The following is an 18,979-nucleotide window of genomic DNA, read 5'->3' on the forward strand; positions in this document are numbered from 1 at the left end:
ACAAACTTACCTTCAGGGTATGCTGTCAGTCTTCCTTACCCAATGTCCTTTTCCTCCTCCCCCAGCTCAGGAAACAGCTAACTGTTAAGGCACACTTCACATTCTATACTTTTTTTGGTCTTTTTGAGACAGGGTCTCCCTGTAGCCCCAGCTGTTCTATACATTTATGAGCAAAAAGAACAAGGGGTGTGTAATATATTTATTAGGTTTAGCAGTACTTCTATTTAGGCTTATCAGTACTTCTATTGATCTTAAAAGACATAAGAGTTAGGTATGGTGGTATATGTCTATAATTCCAGCACTTACAAAGTAGACGGAGAAATACCATGTGTTGGAGTCTAACGGGCTACATGAGACCATGTCTCAAACAACAACAGCTACAACCCCTCTTTTGCAGTGTGTATTAGTTACTTTTCTGTTGCTGTGATACTTAGCAGTACTTCTATTGATCTTAAAAGACATAAGAGTTAGGTATGGTGGTATATGTCTATAATTCCAGCACTTACAAAGTAGACGGAGAAATACCATGTGTTGGAGTCTAACGGGCTACATGAGACCATGTCTCAAACAACAACAGCTACAACCCCTCTTTTGCAGTGTGTATTAGTTACTTTTCTGTTGCTGTGATAAAACACCATGACCAAGGCATCATGTGTTGGAGTCTAACGGGCTACATGAGACCATGTCTCAAAACAAACAACAACAGCTACAAACCCCTCTTTTGCACTGTGTATTAGTTACTTTTCTGTTGCTGTGATAAAACACCATGACCAAGGCAATTTATAGAAGGGAGAGCTTATTTGAGCTTCGAATTATAGAGGGATTAGAGTCCATAGTGGTGGGGAGGCATGGTGGCAAAGGTGACCAGAGCAGAAAGCTGAGCACTCACATCTTCCAGCAGGCACAGGAAGCAGAGAGGGACAGGAAATCTGGCAAAGCTTAAGAACTCTCACAGACCACCCCCAGCAACTTGCTTCTTCCCACTTGGCCACACCTCCTAAAGCCTTTCAAAACAGCACCACCAACTGGGGCCAAAAATATCCAAATACTTGTAGCCTATGGGGGACATTCTCATTCAAACCACCACATATACAGATAACAAGCTAAGGGTTGTCCTTTCGTGTATAATCTGATTTGATAGGTAGTACTAGTTCTTTATAAACTGAAAGAACTTTAAATGTATTTTGAATTTTAAAATTATACTTAAGAGCCAGCGAAATGATTCATGTGGAAAGGTACCTACTGCCAGGCCTGAGGACTGAAGTTTGATCTCTGGATCCCACGTGGTAGGAGGCGAGAACTGACTCCTACAACTTGTCCTCTGACCTCCACACATGCCACGGTGCACACACACACCACACACACACACACACACACACACACACACAAATAAATAAAATAGAATTCTACTTAGAATGTAACAAAAATAGAATTCTACTTAAAAATTTACTACTCTGGGGAGCTGGAGAGATGGCTCAGTGATTAAGAGCACTGGCTCTTAATCATGTTGAGTTCAATTCTCAGCACCCACATAGTGGCTAATAACCATCTATAATTCCAGTTCCAGGGGATCCAATACCCTCTCACCTCCATGGGCACTGCATAACACAGGTGCACTTATATACATGCAGGCAATACGCTCATACACATAAAATAAAAATAAATAAAATATTTTTAAAAGCTTGAAAAAAGAGCCAGGTGTGACAGTGTAAGCCTTTAATCCCAGCACTCAAGAGGCAGAGGCAGGTGGATCTCTGTGAGTTTGAGACCAGCCTGGTCTACATAGTGAGTTCCAGGCCAGCTGGGGCTACTGGGAGACCTTGTCTCAAAACAAAGCTTGAAAAACACATAGTAAGCTGGGTATGGAAGCACATGCCTGCAATCCCAGCTCTTGGAAGGTAGAGACAGGAGAATCCGAAGTTCAAGATCATTCTCAGCTACATAGTGAATTAGAGGCCAGACTGGCATACATGAGATCTTGTCTCAAAACACAAACAACAAAGAAAATAAAAAACAAAACCATAAGGAAATATGCCAACATCGAGGCACTCACTGCATAGCACCACTTTACAGTTATGCCTTCATAGGAAAAAATCTGACTCTTAGCATCCATTTTTCGGCTAAGAGTGGACCTGAACTGCCGAGAACCTGTTCCTTCAGATTTATCTCAGAATTGTGCTTTGTTTTATTGAAAAGAGTATACCCAGCATAAAATGGGGATGTAAAGTTGGACCTCATCTTAACAGAGAATTTTGCCTTTCTGATCCTTAGACCTAGACCAACACACCCAACCATAAACAAACATTATGGATTGAATCCCACCTGTTGTTTGCAACACAAATGGGATAATCTTCACATCTTTGTTGCTTCCAAAGAATAATCACAGCTTGTAGCATTTTTTATATTCACCATATACATACACCCATGCATATATTATTCTAGGTCTAGGCAAGGAAGGGTCGTGAGGGACTAAGGCCGTATACCCAGGTCATAGCAGGAACACATGGCTCAGCGAGCTTGTCTGCATTATAAATAAACTAAGATAAGGTTGACTTTTTGGTTGTGAGGTTAGATAAAATTCATTTGTCCAGTGTGCTCCCATATTGCTTTTAAAAGTCATTCCCACAAACATCTAAAAACACAACGCATGGCTATTTTTAACTTTCTTCTGAAAGAAATGGAGTTTTTTCTGTCTGTATTTTGCCTAACTTTTAAACGACCCTTCAAAAAGGCTTTAAAAGCTGAGCATTGTAGGTCATGTCTGTGATCCCAACCCTGAAGAGGCTAGGGCAGGAGTACTGTAAGTCTGAGGCAAGCCTGAGTTATATAGTGAGACCTGGTTTAAAACAGAAACAGGAATGACAAAGAAAGAGAGGGAGAGAAAGAGAGGGAGAAAAGAAGGAGGAGGAAGAAGAGAGGAGCAGGAGGAGGAGGAGAGGAGGAGGAGCATGAGGAGGAGGAGGAGCATAAGGAGGAGGAGGGGGAGGGGGAGGATGGATATTAGAGGAAAAGAAGAAGGAGGGGGGGGAGGGGGAGGAGGAGGAGGAGGAGGAGGAGGAAAGAGCCAAAGGGGAGAAAGGAATGGAGGGAAGGAAGAAGGGAGGGAGGAAGGGAACAATGTAGCTCAGGATTCTGAGATTCGGGGTACAGGTGCACCCATCACTACCTCCTGTCATCACTTCCCTGCCTCCTGTTTCCCTGGATTCCTTCCCACACATCAGCACATCCTTTCTAGTCTGAGGTTCAGTCATCCCTCAGTAAGAAGGGATTGCTTCCAGGAGCCTACAGACACAAAAGTCCTTGTATGCTAGAGCCTTTACAATCAGATGGTGTAACATTTGCACAGAACCTAAATGCAACTTCCTGTATGCAGTAAACCATTTCTATATTACTTATAATGCCTACAATGGAAATTCTATGAAAAAACCATTGTGACATTATATTGGATATGTTCAGTAGAGACCCATTTTTTATCTCTCTGAATATGTTCAACCTATAGTTAGTTGGACCTGCAGATGGGAAGCAGAGCCCATAGATATGGACAGAGAGTGCTGGCCGTATATACTGATGATTAAAACCCTTTTCGTCAAAGCATTAGCCCCAATGCATTTCTGTAGTTGGAAGGTTCTAGAACTAGAAATGAAGTAAACATTTCAAACCTAGCAGCAGGCCTCAGCCTGAAACTAGATGCCCCAGCAATGCTCATCAAGCACTCCACTTTTTGCTTCTCAGAGGTGTGAGGCCTGTTGGTTGGTTGCTTCTATTTCACTGCAAGGGAGTGTGCAGGTCTCATGCTAAGGCAGGGACTTCCCCCAGAGGTGAGGCTAAGCAGCTAGAGGCAGCTATGATTCTAGTCCCTTCCCAGGAATTGTTCAGGCAAAATCCAAGGACAGACGTTACATGCTGTACCACTTATCAGCATGTTTTCAACCAGAGTGGAGAGAAAACTTTATTTAAACAGATGGTTGTCACTTCCCTTTTTGATCAAGCAAAAGTCGCAGATGTGGCAGATTAAACGAGGGTCCCACTGGCTTCCCTCCCTCTCCTCTTCCTTCACACTTCCCTTTTCTTTGCGCTGTTTCTCCACCACACCCGTGCACTGCAGTCACGTGGGGAACTTAAAATATATTTACAACTGTCTTTTGCCCATGCAAAATTTGGAACATAATATGCTCACAGGTCAGTTAAATCAGAATCCCTTGTGATCAGGCCTGGGCATAAGAAATTCCATGCATGTTCCCCAGGTGACTGGGCTGCAGTTGAGAACCATTTTTGATCAAGCAAAAGTCGCAGATGTGGCAGATTAAACGAGGGTCCCACTGGCTTCCCTCCCTCTCCTCTTCCTTCACACTTCCCTTTTCTTTGCGCTGTTTCTCCACCACACCCATGCACTGCAGTCACGTGGGGAACTTAAAAATATATTTACAACTGTCTTTTGCCCATGCAAAATTTGGACCATAATATGCTCACAGGTCAGTTAAATCAGAATCCCTTGTGATCAGGCCTGGGCATAAGAAATTCCATGCATGTTCCCCAGGTGACTGGGCTGCAGTTGAGAACCATGGACCGTCAACTTCTGTTCCTGTGGAGAGCCACTTGCCTTTTATCTATGGAGCCACATTATTTTAAAAAAATTTTGGTAAATTTGTGTGCCTGTTTATTGACTCTCTCTCTCTCTCTCTCTCTCTCTCTCTCTCTCTGTGTATGTGTATGTGTGTGCATGTGCATGGATATGCCACAGCCTGTATGTGAAGGTCAGAGAACAACTTGCAGGTGTCAGTTTTCTCCTCTGTTCCACCATGTGGGTCCTAGGGACAGAACTCAGGCCCTTCGGCTTGGTGACAAGCACCTTTACCTTCTGAATCATTGGCCCTGAGTCATGTTTCTTTTTTTTTTTACACTCTCCCTGACATATAAACACTGCATGTTCCCATAATGGATTTGATCCGTCCCCCCATATGCCCAACCCCATCCAAACTGTTACTACATTTTTATTAATTGCCCCGCCCCGGGAATGACTAGATAAGGTAATGTAAGTGGCAGTGAATAAGATTTGAAAAGCAGAGAATGGGAGACTCATCCTCACTGTGGGCATCAAAGACCTTTGTAAAATGTTCCGTGCCTTAACTGCTTCCATGAGGGAGGAGACTAGGATGAGACTCTGTCTTGAGTTTAGCATCCCCTGAGTTAACCGATTGCTTCTTTCTTATAGGTGTATCTACTTGTCAAAAGCTGTTGGGAGGAAGAACCAGAGAAACGACCAGATTTCAAGAAAATTGAGAGCACACTGGCCAAGATATTTGGGTATTGCTGACTTTTCCTTTTCTCCACCAATTTTGGATTCTTTGGTAGTACCAAAGAATGAGAATGCTTATGTTAAAAAAAAAAAAATTCTCAGGCTGTAACCAATACCTATCACATAAAATTAAAATGACGTGGGGTGGAGAACTGGCTCAGTGGTTAAAAGAAGTTGGCTGCTCTTGCAGAGGACCCAGGTTCAGTTCCCAGCACCCACATGGCACTAACAACCAACTGTAACTCCAGTTCCAGGGGAATCTGACACCCTCTTCTGACCTCCATGAGCATTGCATGACATAGATGCATTTACACACATCCAGGCAATATACTCAAAAAAAGATAATAAAAGGTGATTCAGCTACTTCCTGAGGCTACCAGCCCAGGGTTGAGACTGTAATGTGAAGTCACCAAGACTGTGGTCATTGATTGGGAGAACTGTCCACTATGGGAATGGAGCAGGAGGTGGGAAAAGATTAAACTCTTTCCCTTCCGTTCCTTCCCAGGCCCGTCTCTAAGGTCTGACGCGGCTGTAGAGTACCAAGGTGTGGAAACTCATCAGATACGCAGATCCCCGATCTTTAGCCTTGTCTGTGGTGGCTCTCAAACTTAGCTACACGTTTGGAATCCAACGAGGACTTTAAAAGAAACACTGATGCCTGGATTCTACCCTAGTGAGCCTGATGTAATTGGTCCAGGGTATAGCCTCCCATCGGGAGTATCAATAGCACCCCCAGGTGATGAAGATTTGCAGTCAAGACTAGAGAAACTTTTAATTGAGTCAATTCCTCCTGGAAGAAAACAGTCTATCCTTTTTCCTGCACCTGCTGCCTGCCCCATTCTGCCTAACTAGCCTCTGCTGGTAGGGGCAGCTAAGAGTCCCTTGGGAGCTTGTTAAAAAATACTGTTTCTGGGCTGTAGAAATAGCTCAGTGTTTAAAAGCATTTGATGTTCTTGCAGAGGACCAGGATTCGATTCCCAACAGCCACACTGTACAACTCACAACCACCTATAACTCCAGTTCCAGGGAATTCAAAGCCCTCTTAGGACCTCATTGGGCACCTCTATGCCTGTGATACACAGACAAGCAGGCACACATACATGCACATAAATAAAAACAAATGAAAAATTTAAATCCTGCTTGTGGGGGGAGGGTTGGCAAGATGTCTCAGAGGGTAAAGGTGTTTGCTACACAGCTTGGAAACTTGAGTTTGATCCCTGGGACCCATGTGAAAATGGAAAGAGAAAACCAACTCCACGAAGTTGTCCTCTGACCCCCACATTTGTGCCGTGGCACATGATGTATACACACGTACACTCTCACACACTCGTGCAGACACACACACACACACACACACACACACATACACACACACACACACACACCAATAAGTAAATAAAAATGTAAAACTTCTGTTTCTTGAGCCCAAGCCTAGCAATTTTCACACATTTCTGGTCCAGGACTCAGAAATGCATTGAATTTTTCATAAACATCCCTCACCCAGGGGATTAGGTGACAAGCCGGCCACTGGGAGGAGAAGAGGGATCTCGGGTATGTGGCGATGTTGCAGTGACTGTGCCCTTTCAGCACCTCCTATGCCTTCACATTCTTTGAATGCTGCCTTTGAAACACTGTTCAAGCCCTATGTGTCCCTTCCCTGAGCACTGACCTGGCTTATCAGATTTCCCAGTGTCAGGGCAAATTGATATTTCTTGTATGCCTCCCTAGTCTAGCGAAATAACCCATACTTAAGGAAATCTCCCTTTAGGACACAGCCTCCCTATCCTCGGAAGATAGTGTGAGGCTCAGCTTTACTTTTCTTGGTCTTTACCTTTTTCTATTTATTACTTCTAGATCCTTTTTAAAAATGTTTTCATTTATTTTGCAAATTATGCTTATTACTCTTTTAGAAAAATATGAGCGTTAAAAAGCAAGGACAGCAAAGATAGCCATTTTCTGGTGGATGAGCAGCAGTTTCAAAAAATAAAATTGGCACTCAGGAGGCAGAGGCAGGTAGATCTCTATGAGATCTAGGCCAGCCTGGTCTATATAGTGAGTTCCAGGCTAGCTGTGGCTACCAGGAGACCCTGTCTCAAAAAGACCAAAATAAATATAAATAAATAAATAAATATAAAATTGGATGCTGGGTGTAGTGGTACACACCTGTAATCTCAGCACTTGGGAAGAATTGGAGGATCATGGGTTCAAGGTCAGGCTGATCTAGGTAATGAATTCAATATCAGCCTCATCTAGCTAGTGAATTCAAAGCAAAATAAAGCTACATAGAGAATTCAAAGCCAGATGTGGTCCCACCTCAAAAATAAATAATTCCTAAAAACTGAGATTCTAATTTTTGCTATTTTGCAAAGTGATTTTTTCAATTAATAATGCAGAGGGTTGAGGCTGGTGAGATGGCTCAGACGATAGAATGTGCTGTGTGAGCCTGACTACCTGAGCTCAGTCTCTGAAACGCAAGCCCAAGATGGAAGCAGAGAGCTGACTCCACAAAGTTGGCCTCCACATGCACCATGGCAGGCATGCACGTACATACACACACACACACACACACACACACACACACACACAAAACAAATATAAATAAATTTATAAAAATAGGGGCTGGAGAGATGGTTCAGCAGTTAAGAGCACTGGCTGCTCTTGCATAAGACCTGGGTTTGAATCCTAGCACCCACATGATAGCTAACAACCTTCCAAAACTCCAATTCCAGGGGATCCAACGCCCTCTTCTGTCCTCCTCGGGCACTGCACAACACCAGTGCATTTAAATACATGCAGGCATACACTCATTCACATAAAATAAAAATAAAGAAATAAAAAAAACAACATAGATATGCATCTTTCTGCATCTTCAGGCATTTTAATTTGTATTTCATAATGCAATAATATTCCATTGTAAAAAAATTTAAACTATGTTGTTGTTGTCTGTTTGGGTTGTTTTAAATGTTTGCCATGTGGAGAGCGCTGTGTGGTTTCCCTTGTAGATCAGGTTAAGCATACCCGTGATTGCTCCCTTAGGAGAATTAGCAGCACCCGAGCTGATGAGCAGATAGGTAATAAGCATGTTTTAAAGCCTCTAACACACTGCAGGTTTGCTGTCCTGGAAGGTATACTGTCTATATTTCTTCCTTCTTTTACATTGATTATCACTATCCTGACAGCTCTCTTTTTTAATTATGTATATACTTGTATGTCTGTGTGTGGGTTTGTGCATAAAAATACAGGTGCAGCCAACAACTGTCTGTAACTCCAGTTCCAGGGGATCCGACTGCCTCTTCTGTCCTCTGCAGGCATTTTGCGACATGGGTGCACTTACTTACATGCAGGCATAACACTCATACACATAAAATAAAAATAATAAATAAAATATTTAAAAATAATAACAATTAAAAAAAATACAAGTGCCCACTGAGGCCAGAAGAGGGCATCAGATACCCTGGATCTGGAGTTACAGGCAGTTGTGAACCACCTGATATGGGTGTTGGGAATGGAATGTGGGTTATCTACAAGAGAGAAAAGCACTCTTTTTCAAAAATTTGTGTTTTATGTGTATGAGTGTATCACCTACATGTGTGTAAGTGCACGCATGTCATGCAGTGCCCTCCGTGGACAGAAGAAGGCATTTGATCCCCTGGAACTAGAGTTACAGACAGCTGTTAACCACCATGTGGGTGCTGGGAATTTGAACCCAGTTCTTCTGCAAGAACAGCCAGTGCTCTTAACTGCTGAGCCATCTCTACAACCTGTTTTTCCTTTTTCTAATCTCTATTTCTTTGATTTTCCTGTGATAACGGTTTTTGGCTTATGGGCCTTTTCATTTTCCTTTAACCCTGTGTTCTTCATATTTTCACACTGTTGTACTAAGTGCTCATGTTTTTGTAATGATGTGTAAGAGCTCTTTGTTTATTATCTCCAGCCTTTTTCATGACCAAAAAAATGAATCTTACATGGACACCTTGATCCGCCGGTTACAGCTGTATTCGCGAAACCTGGAGCATCTGGTGGAGGAAAGGACACAACTGTACAAGGCAGAGAGGGACAGGGCTGACCGGCTTAATTTCATGCTGCTCCCAAGGTGAGGCCGTCTCCCTCAGGTGTGACTTCCCCTGAAGTGGGGTTTCACAACCCTAACCCTAACCCTAACCCACAGTGGGGTTTCACAACTCTCTGAAGCCTTCAGCACGCCTGCCTAGCATTGTTGCTATTTTTGTTCTGGATTTGGGTTTTGTTTGTTTGTTTTGTAACTGTGAAGGACTTTTTCCTCTTAGATACTCTTAAACAGATTATTGGGTTTAAAAATGCCTATGCCAGGGGCTGAAGAGATGGCTCAGGAGTTAAGAGCATAGGCTGCTCTTGCAGAAAACCTGGGTTCGGTTCCCAGCACCCACATGACAGCTAACAACTGTCCCTAGCTTCAGTCCCAGGGGATCTGAGGCTCTGTCCCCTGCGGGCGTTGCATACATGTGGTACACTTACATATATGTAGATAAAACACTTGTACATATAAAATTAAAATAAGTTTTAAAATATTTTTTAAATGCCTGTGCTTTGTTAACCTTCCTCTGATTTGTACTCTGAATTTCTAAAACAAAGAGGTGATTCGGGAACGTGGATGGGACCAGTCCGGGTTCCAACACTGCATTAGGCCTATGGCCATTAGGAAAGTTTGCTGTCTGTCTGTCCTCAATCTCAAAATAGAAAATCAAGCCTGCCTACGGATGTATGAGCTACAAGACTCTTTCATGCATTAAGTGCTAGTTTCTTTGATTTCCTTCTTTACACCTCAAGAAGAGTCCTCATCATAAGACGTAGGTGCTGTCAGTGGTAGAGGAGGTAAGGAAAACTCATCAGATGTCTTACTACCCAGGCACCTATGAGCTGACTTTGACCTTTGCTTTGTGAAGAAACACCATAGTCATGACAGAAGAGAAAGGAGATTGAAATCTCAAAAGAGCTTAATGTTTTCCAAGCAATGACGTGCATGTCAGTTGCTGATGAATATTAAGATAAGCAAGGAATTGAGCCGTGCCGGCTTGGCCCATGGGCTGTGTACAAATGAGCAACAATGCTCTTGTCCCGTGAAAGCATGACACACTGCTATGTCAGAGCAAGGATAACGTAGGCAGCCCAGCTTTAGGTTAAATTATGAAAACTGAGGTCAGCAAGACCTGACTTCAAAACATGCTTCCCACAATTACTATTGAGGAGCAATCTTGGGCAAGAGGCATAAATGTGCCAAGTCTGCAAGGTAGAGAATTACGCTAAGAATTCCCTGAGACCCTATGCCGTATATAAGAAAGCAGAACTGTGCCTGGGACATCCACGCTGCGTATGAGCATTTGTGGAAATTAAGACTTTTCCATATTACTCAAATTATTTGCTTTGAGCACTTGATTCACTTACATATCAGAAAAGATACTGAGGCCCAAAGATCGTTTCCTAAATAAAGTAATTTCTTCTCTGCAAGCTTGAAAAAAGAGGTAGGGGACACACACATGCCCAGTTCAGTCACTGGGTCTAGAGAAAGCCTAATTACGGAACCCATGAGCCCTCTAGCACCTAGGCACAGACTTTGAGATGCATCTAGAAATATGCTAGAATCTTCCACATCCACTTCAGAAAAGCCCCGTAAGTATTCAGTATATAATGCAGAATTCCTTGCCTGGCCTTTAATGCCCCGTTGACAAAAATCAACACCTTGGTTACCTGGCCCTCTTCCAACGGTTTTACCAATAATTTCACTTTAGTGGTTGAAACAACTGACTCAGCATATCAACATTTGTCCTAGGCTTGGTTCGGGATGCCACTTTGACCACTAGATGGTAAATATGTTTACTAGATGGCCAAAGCTAGACTTTATCATAACCCTGGCAAAATAGGCTTTTTCTTTGTTAAAACTCTTCATATTTGCAAAATAAAATTAAAATATGTATGAATGCTGCCCAGAAGAACAAAAAAGAAATATTTGTAGCAAAAGAGTCAACTTAAGAATGTGTGTAGAAGTGAGGTATCTTTTCAGCACTTGCTTGAATGCCACTTAGGGGTGGGAAACACAGTAAAACAGTTTTTCTTCTTGTGGGAAACCTATCTACTCTGTATTCTGGTTTTGTTGTTGTTGTTTGTCTTTTTGAGACAAGGTCTCCCTGTAGTCCTAGCTGGCCTGAAACTCGCTATGGAAACCAGGCTGGCCTCAAACTCACAGAAATCCACCTGCCTCTGCCTCCCATGTACCACCAAGACCAGCTACTCTGTATTCTAATTCCATGTCAGCAACAACTCTTATCAAAGCTCTCCATGTTAAGTTACAGTCTTTCTTTCATTAATCTATTAACACTAGCTTTTTTGAGAAAAGGTCCTATGGATTTTCCAGTAAAATGACAAAATGGCAGAAAACCCAAAGTAACCATTACATCCGCATAACCTCTACAATCCTCTGCATGTCATACTCATCATGTCAAGAACAGCCTAACAGGCCACATCAAAGAGAGGGTTGCAAAGGTCCCCAACTTATGGCACCCTACCATCTGAGAAGACCTCTCTCCATCCATTGGAGATTCTCAGATGAGTATTGCAGATCCTTGTGGCTCATAGTGTGTAGATTTTCTGGAAGAGCCCTGGGCGTTCTGAGTTCATTTGCACACCTCCAAATCTTCTCATTCCCCATGAGCACCCAAGGCCTGGGTTGCAGAAGCCTTGTGATTCACAGGCTGGCATGTTGCTGTGTTCTAGTATCAGCTCTGTCCATAGTGAGCTATGAAATCATAGGCAAGTTCCACTTCCTTTCCAGCCCTTAGTTTTCTATCTATAAAATAAGGGATTTACTCACACTGACTGCTGTAGCACCTCCTAGTTTCCAGATTCTGATTCTAGGAGTTCTATACTGTTACCTATACTCAGTTTCCCTTCAAAATGACTCCAAAGGCAGACAGAGAGTGCCCAACCTCATGTCAGCCCCTCTGTCTTTTGTTCCATGGAAAGGCAGCTTGGCATGTAAAGGAAGTATGTAGTCGATCTTTGTAGAAATTACTTTTACAATATGCTATGAACAAATGGCTTTTACCTAACTTTGAATGCCCAAAATTAATCTTCTGAGCTTCTTTATAATGTGGACAATTCCACTGAGCCTTGAGTTCCTTAAACATTACTTTATTTCCTTGTGGCCATTCTTTGCCTTGAACTTAGAATAATATGTTTGGGTGTGTGTATGTGGTGAATATCAAAAATGCTTCAAGCAGCAATCATTCCTTGGGAGCAATGAAGACAGAGTATCACCTTTGTGTTGCAAACAATAGATGGGATTCAACTGATCATATCTATGATTGTGTGTGTTCGGCTAGGTCTAGGGATCAAAAAGGGCAAAATTCTTTGAACAGATAGGGGTCTGACTTTTACTTCCCCATTTTATGCTAGGGATATTGTTTCAATAAAAGAATGTGGAAGCCCTTGTTGGGGAATATAGTTCCAAGAGAATTGAGAAGAAATAGGTTATCAGCGGTTCAGGTCCACACTTTGCCTTAACATTGATGCTAAGAGTCAAGCTGCTTTTGATCAAGGCATAGCTGTAATGTGGCATCACACAGTAAACATGACACATTCTGTGCTTTTCTTGCAATCCTCACTCTGAGAAGTTACTCCTCCAGTCTCTTTGGCAAGACTGTCCTAAGTGGCTTCTCTAAGACATCTCTTGCCATGGTTGTAATTTGTTTACATGGTGCTTTGTTCCACTTTTGGGTTCCAAAACACCTTTGAAAAATATTTACTTTTACATGTATGTGTGTTGTCTTCGTTAGTTTATGTGTACCACATGCATATAGGAGCCTGTGGAGGCCAGAAAGGGTGTCAGATCCCTTGGAACTGGAGTTATAGGCAATTGCTAGCCATCATATGGGTGCTGGGAACCAAGCCTGGGTCCTCTGCAAGAACAGAGTGCTCTTAACCACTCAGCCATCTCTCTATTCCCTGTTTTTACTTCCTTTTAAAATTTAAATCAGTTTTATTTAAATTTTACTTAGGAATTTTATTTTATTTAAGAATTTCCAACAATGACAACTCTGTGTCTCTGTCTCTGTCTCTATGTCTTTCTATCTCTCTGTTTCTGTCTGTCTATCCCTCTGTCTCTCTGACTCTCTGTCTCTATCTCTCTTGAGATAGGGTCTCGTATGGCCTCACCTGACCTGGAACTTGCTATGTAGACTATGCTGATTTCACAGAGATCCATCTGCCTCTGCCTCCCGGGTGCTGGGATTTAAGGCATGCACTACCACACCTGGTCGATGACAACGTATAAAAGGCATCCGAGCAAAGAACACAAAACTGAGCAAACATTAACAGCAATAAAAATCATTTTTTCCAAGCGGGTCAGTGTGAAACATGAATTCAGTGTCCAGTCATGCCCAGTTCCCACTGCACCAATGGGTCAATGGAATCAAAAGGAAGCCCAAGTCTCACCATCACTGCCCAAAAGGGACAACACTTATTGGACTCTCATGCAATGCAGAACTAGTTCCTCCTATGTCAATATGTAAAAAGTTGAATTCACACATTCACCACGGGAAAAAAAAAGATGAAAATCGTGCTCCATTTCTTTTCAAATTACCCCTTCTTCTGCTCTACTCTAAGCGTTATAGCAGACCCACACATACATTTGTGTGCATATGTACATGCATACATTATAGGCTGGGATCCACATATGAGGGAAAATGTGTGTTTTTTCTTTAACTTTCTGATACTGGATGACCTAACAGTATTATACATTCTAGTCCATCCATTTTGCTGTGAATTTTGTGATTTCATTTTTCTTTAGAGCTGAAAATATTCCATTTTATATATGCACCAGACTTTTACTATTCATTCATCCTTTGATGGACAACTAAGTTGGTTCCATTTCTTTGCTATACTGAACAGAGCAGCATCGAGGTGCACAGGGTACAAATATCTCTACATGCCCAGGAGTGAGTTACTTGGGTCATATGGTAGCTCTATTTTTAACTTTTTGGGGAACCTCCAAACTGATTTCCATACTGGCTGCACTAATTTATGTTTCCGCCAGCCGCGATCAGATTTCTTGATAATAGCCATTCTGACTAGGCTAAGATGGTATCTCAAAGTCATTTTAATCTGCATTTCCCTAATGCCTAGGAATGTTGAACACTGTTTGAAATACTTGTTGGCCATTTGTATTTCTTTTTCTGAAATCTGTTCAGTTTGTTGGCCCATTTGTTGCTTAGTAATTTTTTTCCTTGGTATTTAATTTTTGCGGTTCTTTGTAAGTTCTGGATATTAGTCCTTTGTCTGATGTATAGCCGGTAAAGATTTCCTCCCTTTCTGTGGTCTGTCTGTTTGCTCTGCTGATAGTTTCCTTTGCTGTTTAGAAACCTTTTAATTTCCATCTGTTGCTGTGTGGGGCTAGTTCCTGTGTCCAGTTCAGAAAGTTCTTCTCTACCCCAATGTCCTGAAGAGTATTCCATATATTTTCATCTAAAAGTTTCTGGATTTTAGTTTTTGTTTGTTTGTTTGTTTATTTATTTATTTATTTATTTATTTATTTATTTTGAAAGACAGGGTCTCCCTGTAGCCCCAGCTGGCCTGGAACTCGCTATGTAGAGGCTGGCCTTGAACTTAGAGATCGGCCTGCCTCTGCCTCTGCTTCCCGAGTGCTGGGATTAAAGGCATGTACCACCATGCCTGGCAGGATTTTAGGTTTTAAATTAAGACCTTTCATTCATTTTAAATTTATTTTTGTACAAGGTGAAATTTGTGAACCTAATTTCATTCTTCTGTGGTGGAAATCCAGTTTTGCCAAACACCATTTATTGAATAGGTTATCTTTTCCAATGTATGTTTTTGCCCCCTTTATCAAGAATTAGGTGGGCACAGTGTTATTGATTTATGTCAGAGTTCTTTATTCTGTTCCATTGGTCTACCTGTCTGTTTTTATGCCACTACCAGACTGTCTTTATCACTGTAGCTCTGTAGTATAATTTGAAGTCAGGTATTGTGATGCCTCCAACTGTGTTCTTACTCCATAAGGATTGCTTTGGCTATTCAAACTTTGATATTTAAAGGACTCAAATCTGGTTCAAAATATAGAAAATAAATTCTGGTTTAGTACATGCCCAAAAAGTGGGCAAGTATGTATAAGTACTAGAGTTATATTTAAGGATATGAGTTTATGTATATTAGGATTAGTAATCTAAGTTAATGCTGAATATACTTATATTCACCCATTTGAATACATGTGTATACCTGCAATCCTGTGTGCATACAATGTATGCAACCTATTTTTACTTCCTGGACTCACACTGGTATTCACAAGAAACCTCAAATCCATAAATTCCTTTTGGACAGTTGCTACAACATGAAATGTTTATGCAAGACAAGAAAGATCTACAGAAGTTAAAGGTTTTTTTTTTTTTTTTTTTTTTTTTTATCTGGCACCTAGGCTAGTGGTAAAGTCTCTGAAGGAAAAAGGCATTGTGGAGCCAGAACTCTATGAGGAAGTCACAATCTATTTCAGTGACATCGTGGGTTTCACCACCATCTGCAAGTATAGCACCCCCATGGAAGTGGTGGACATGCTGAATGACATCTACAAGAGTTTTGATCAGATTGTGGACCACCACGACGTCTACAAGGTAACTGCCGTGCCTTCAGGCTAAGACAGTCGGGTAGCTCACGAGAGCCTGGCATGACTGTTCTTGTTATTGGTCCTGCCATCTTCAATTAACATTTAATGAGGGACTGGACAGATGGCTCAGTGGTTCAAGGACATACTGCTCTTCCAAAAGACCCAAGTTCATTTCCCAAGTTCCCAGCACCCACATCGAGCAGCTTATGACTGTCTCTTACTCCAGCACCAGGAGCTCTGACTCCAAGGGCACTCACACACATGTGGCATACAGTCACACAGACACACACAAACACATAAAAATAAATAATACATTTTTAATGTTAATGAACTGGTGGTTGAATACAAGCTGAAATGGTAGAGAAACAGAACAATTGGAAGGATCAAATATCAAAATTACCACTTATCTGTAAGAAGCAGCACAAAAGCAAACAAATTAGAGCAAGAAAAGAAAGAGAGAGAGAGAAAGAAAGAGAGAGAGAGTGAGAGAGAGAGAGAAAGAAAGAAAGAAAGAAAGAAAGAAAGAAAGAAAGAAAGAAAGAAAGAAAGAAAGAAAAGAGAATTTTGGTTAATAATCAAGAGAAAATGCCAGACCTTCACATCAGCTCCAAATCAATGGACTGTGTTTAGGGTGATTGCAATGAAGAGCAGAGACTCAGGAGTTATAATAAATGGAGCCCAATACAGCACTGGAGAGATGGCTCAGTGGTTAAGAGCACTGATCGTTCCTGCAGACGATCCAGGTTCAAATCCCAGCACCCATGTGGCAGCTAACAACCATCTGTAACTTCAGTTCCAGGGGATCCAATGCCCTCTTCTTTTTTTTTAAAATTTTATTTATTATTTTTATTTTATGTGCATGTGTATATTGCCTGCATGTAGGTAAGTGCACTCGTGTTGTGCAATGCCCACGGAGGACAGGAGAGGATGTCAGATCCTCTGGAACTGGAGTTATGGACAGTTGTTAGCTGCCATGTGGGTGCTGGGATTCAAACCCAGGTCTTCTGCAAGAACAGTCAGTGTTCTTAACTGCTGAGTCATCTCTCCAGCCCCCTCAATGCCCTCTTCTGACCTCCATGGGCATTGCATGATACAGGTACATTTACATACAAGCAGGCAGCACATTCATACACATAAAATAAAAATTAATAAATCTAAATAAATAAATAAATAAATAAATAAATAAATAAATAAATAGAGCCCAGTATAGAGCTGGAGAGACGACTCAGTGGTTAACAGCACTTGCTGCTCTTGGAGAAGATCTGAATTTGGTTCCCAGCACCCATGTCAGATGACTCCTAACCACCTGTAACTCCAGTTCCAGGAGCTCTGACATCCACTTCTGGCCTCCTTGGGTGTCCCCCACAAGTGGACTACACGCAGGCACAGACACAGACACAGACACACACACAGACACACATAATAAAACTGTCTTAAAAATTAAAAAATAAACAGAGCACAGTACTACAAGAGTGTCTTATGCCTTAGAGAAATCTGCAATTATCATTGGTAAAATCATATATAGCAAATAACAAGTACTAAAATGACTTTTCAGGTAATTGAGTGTATTACTGAAATTATACAGGATCAATAAGACTAAACATTTACAGAATTGTCACTACATCAGCACAATGTATATAATTATGAAGCACTTATATGTTTAAAATCTTTTATAGTGTTTTATCATCCAGTTAACTAGACTGTTAAAAAACAAACCTGGAGAAATTGGCATAGAATTGATGTTAAACTGAGCCCAGAAAAATATATACAGGACTGTGCTGAGCCTGAGTTCCCAACCCCCATTGGTGTTTGACATGCTGTGAAGGCTTCTATTTAAATCTCATCTTTTTCCACGGGGCAGTGTCATTGAGGAGAAAGTATTTCCACAGGTAGAAACCATAGGTGATGCCTACGTGGTGGCCAGTGGTTTGCCCATGAGGAACGGCAACCGGCATGCAGTAGACATCTCCAAGATGGCCTTGGACATCCTCAGCTTCATAGGGACTTTTGAGCTGGAGCATCTTCCTGGCCTCCCAGTGTGGATTCGCATTGGAGTTCATTCTGGTAAGGAACTGAGTGAGGCAAACCTGAATCAACTACAGCAGAAAGCAGAGTGTCTTTGAATGTGGTTGGTTTTCCACGTGAGATTTCCTCTTCAGTTCTGTGTGCCAAATGTGAGGTCCCATTACACATCCTGACACACTGAGACCCAGTCCCTAGAGAATGCTTAGAGCAACATCTCAGACAGCACTTTGACTCCTAGATGGACAAACACAACCACATATGAAAGCACCAAGCTTGGACTTATTAAGTCATCAGATCTACTGTCTTCTTTATCACCTCTCCATTCATGGTTCCAACTCCTGTGCTTACTGCTCTTACAGAAGATTTGAGCTTGGTTCCCAGAACATACATTGGGCAGGTCACAGCCACCTGTAACTCCAACTCCAGCGGATCTCTTCTGGCTTCCTTGGGCACCTGCACTCATGTGCACATACCCACATACAGATATGCATATACACATAATTAAAACTGAAAACTTAAATCTTTTTTTTTAAAAAGATATTATACAGTCCGGAGAGATGGCTCAGCAGTTAAGAGCACTGGCTGCTATTGCAGAGGACCCAGGTTCAGTTCCTAGCACCCACAGAGTGGCTAACAACCACCTGTAACTCCAATTCCAGGGGACCTGACATCCTCTTCTGGTTTCTGTGGATACTGCATATGCATGGGGCATATAGATACATACATACATGCAGGTAAACACTCATACACATAAAATGAAATAAATAAATCTTTAGTATAATTCCAGCACTCCTTGAAAATAATTTTGGAAGGCAATTCACTACATTATTGAATAGTGATAACTGTTACAGTTTTTCTTACATTAAATCACATCCCTCTATAATTTCTTGACATTCTTTTTTTTTTTTATACTGCAAGACTTACAGAAGACCCAGAGTACAGAAAAGATTACCCATTTTGTGGCAAAGAGCAGACAATTTGTTTTGCTGGGCACAGAGCCACACAGTAAATAT

At 41.7% G+C, this 18,979-nt stretch overlaps 1 protein-coding gene across 1 annotated transcript in view; it reads left to right on the forward strand.

Annotated features, from left to right (window-relative positions):
- Gucy2c (guanylate cyclase 2C) overlaps positions 1-18,979 on the forward strand; it is a 112,361-nt gene that overhangs the window by 82,260 nt on the left and 11,122 nt on the right. The window contains exons 20-23 of the mRNA XM_029557656.1: positions 5,213-5,304; positions 9,231-9,389; positions 15,756-15,948; positions 17,831-18,005. Coding sequence (XP_029413516.1) covers positions 5,213-5,304; positions 9,231-9,389; positions 15,756-15,948; positions 17,831-18,005 — 619 coding nt within the window. The remainder of the gene's footprint in view (positions 1-5,212; positions 5,305-9,230; positions 9,390-15,755; positions 15,949-17,830; positions 18,006-18,979) is intronic.

The sequence above is a fragment of the Nannospalax galili genome, unplaced genomic scaffold (assembly GCF_000622305.1).
Source record: "Nannospalax galili isolate Female #2095 unplaced genomic scaffold, S.galili_v1.0 scaffold208, whole genome shotgun sequence".
NCBI lineage: Eukaryota > Metazoa > Chordata > Mammalia > Rodentia > Spalacidae > Nannospalax > Nannospalax galili.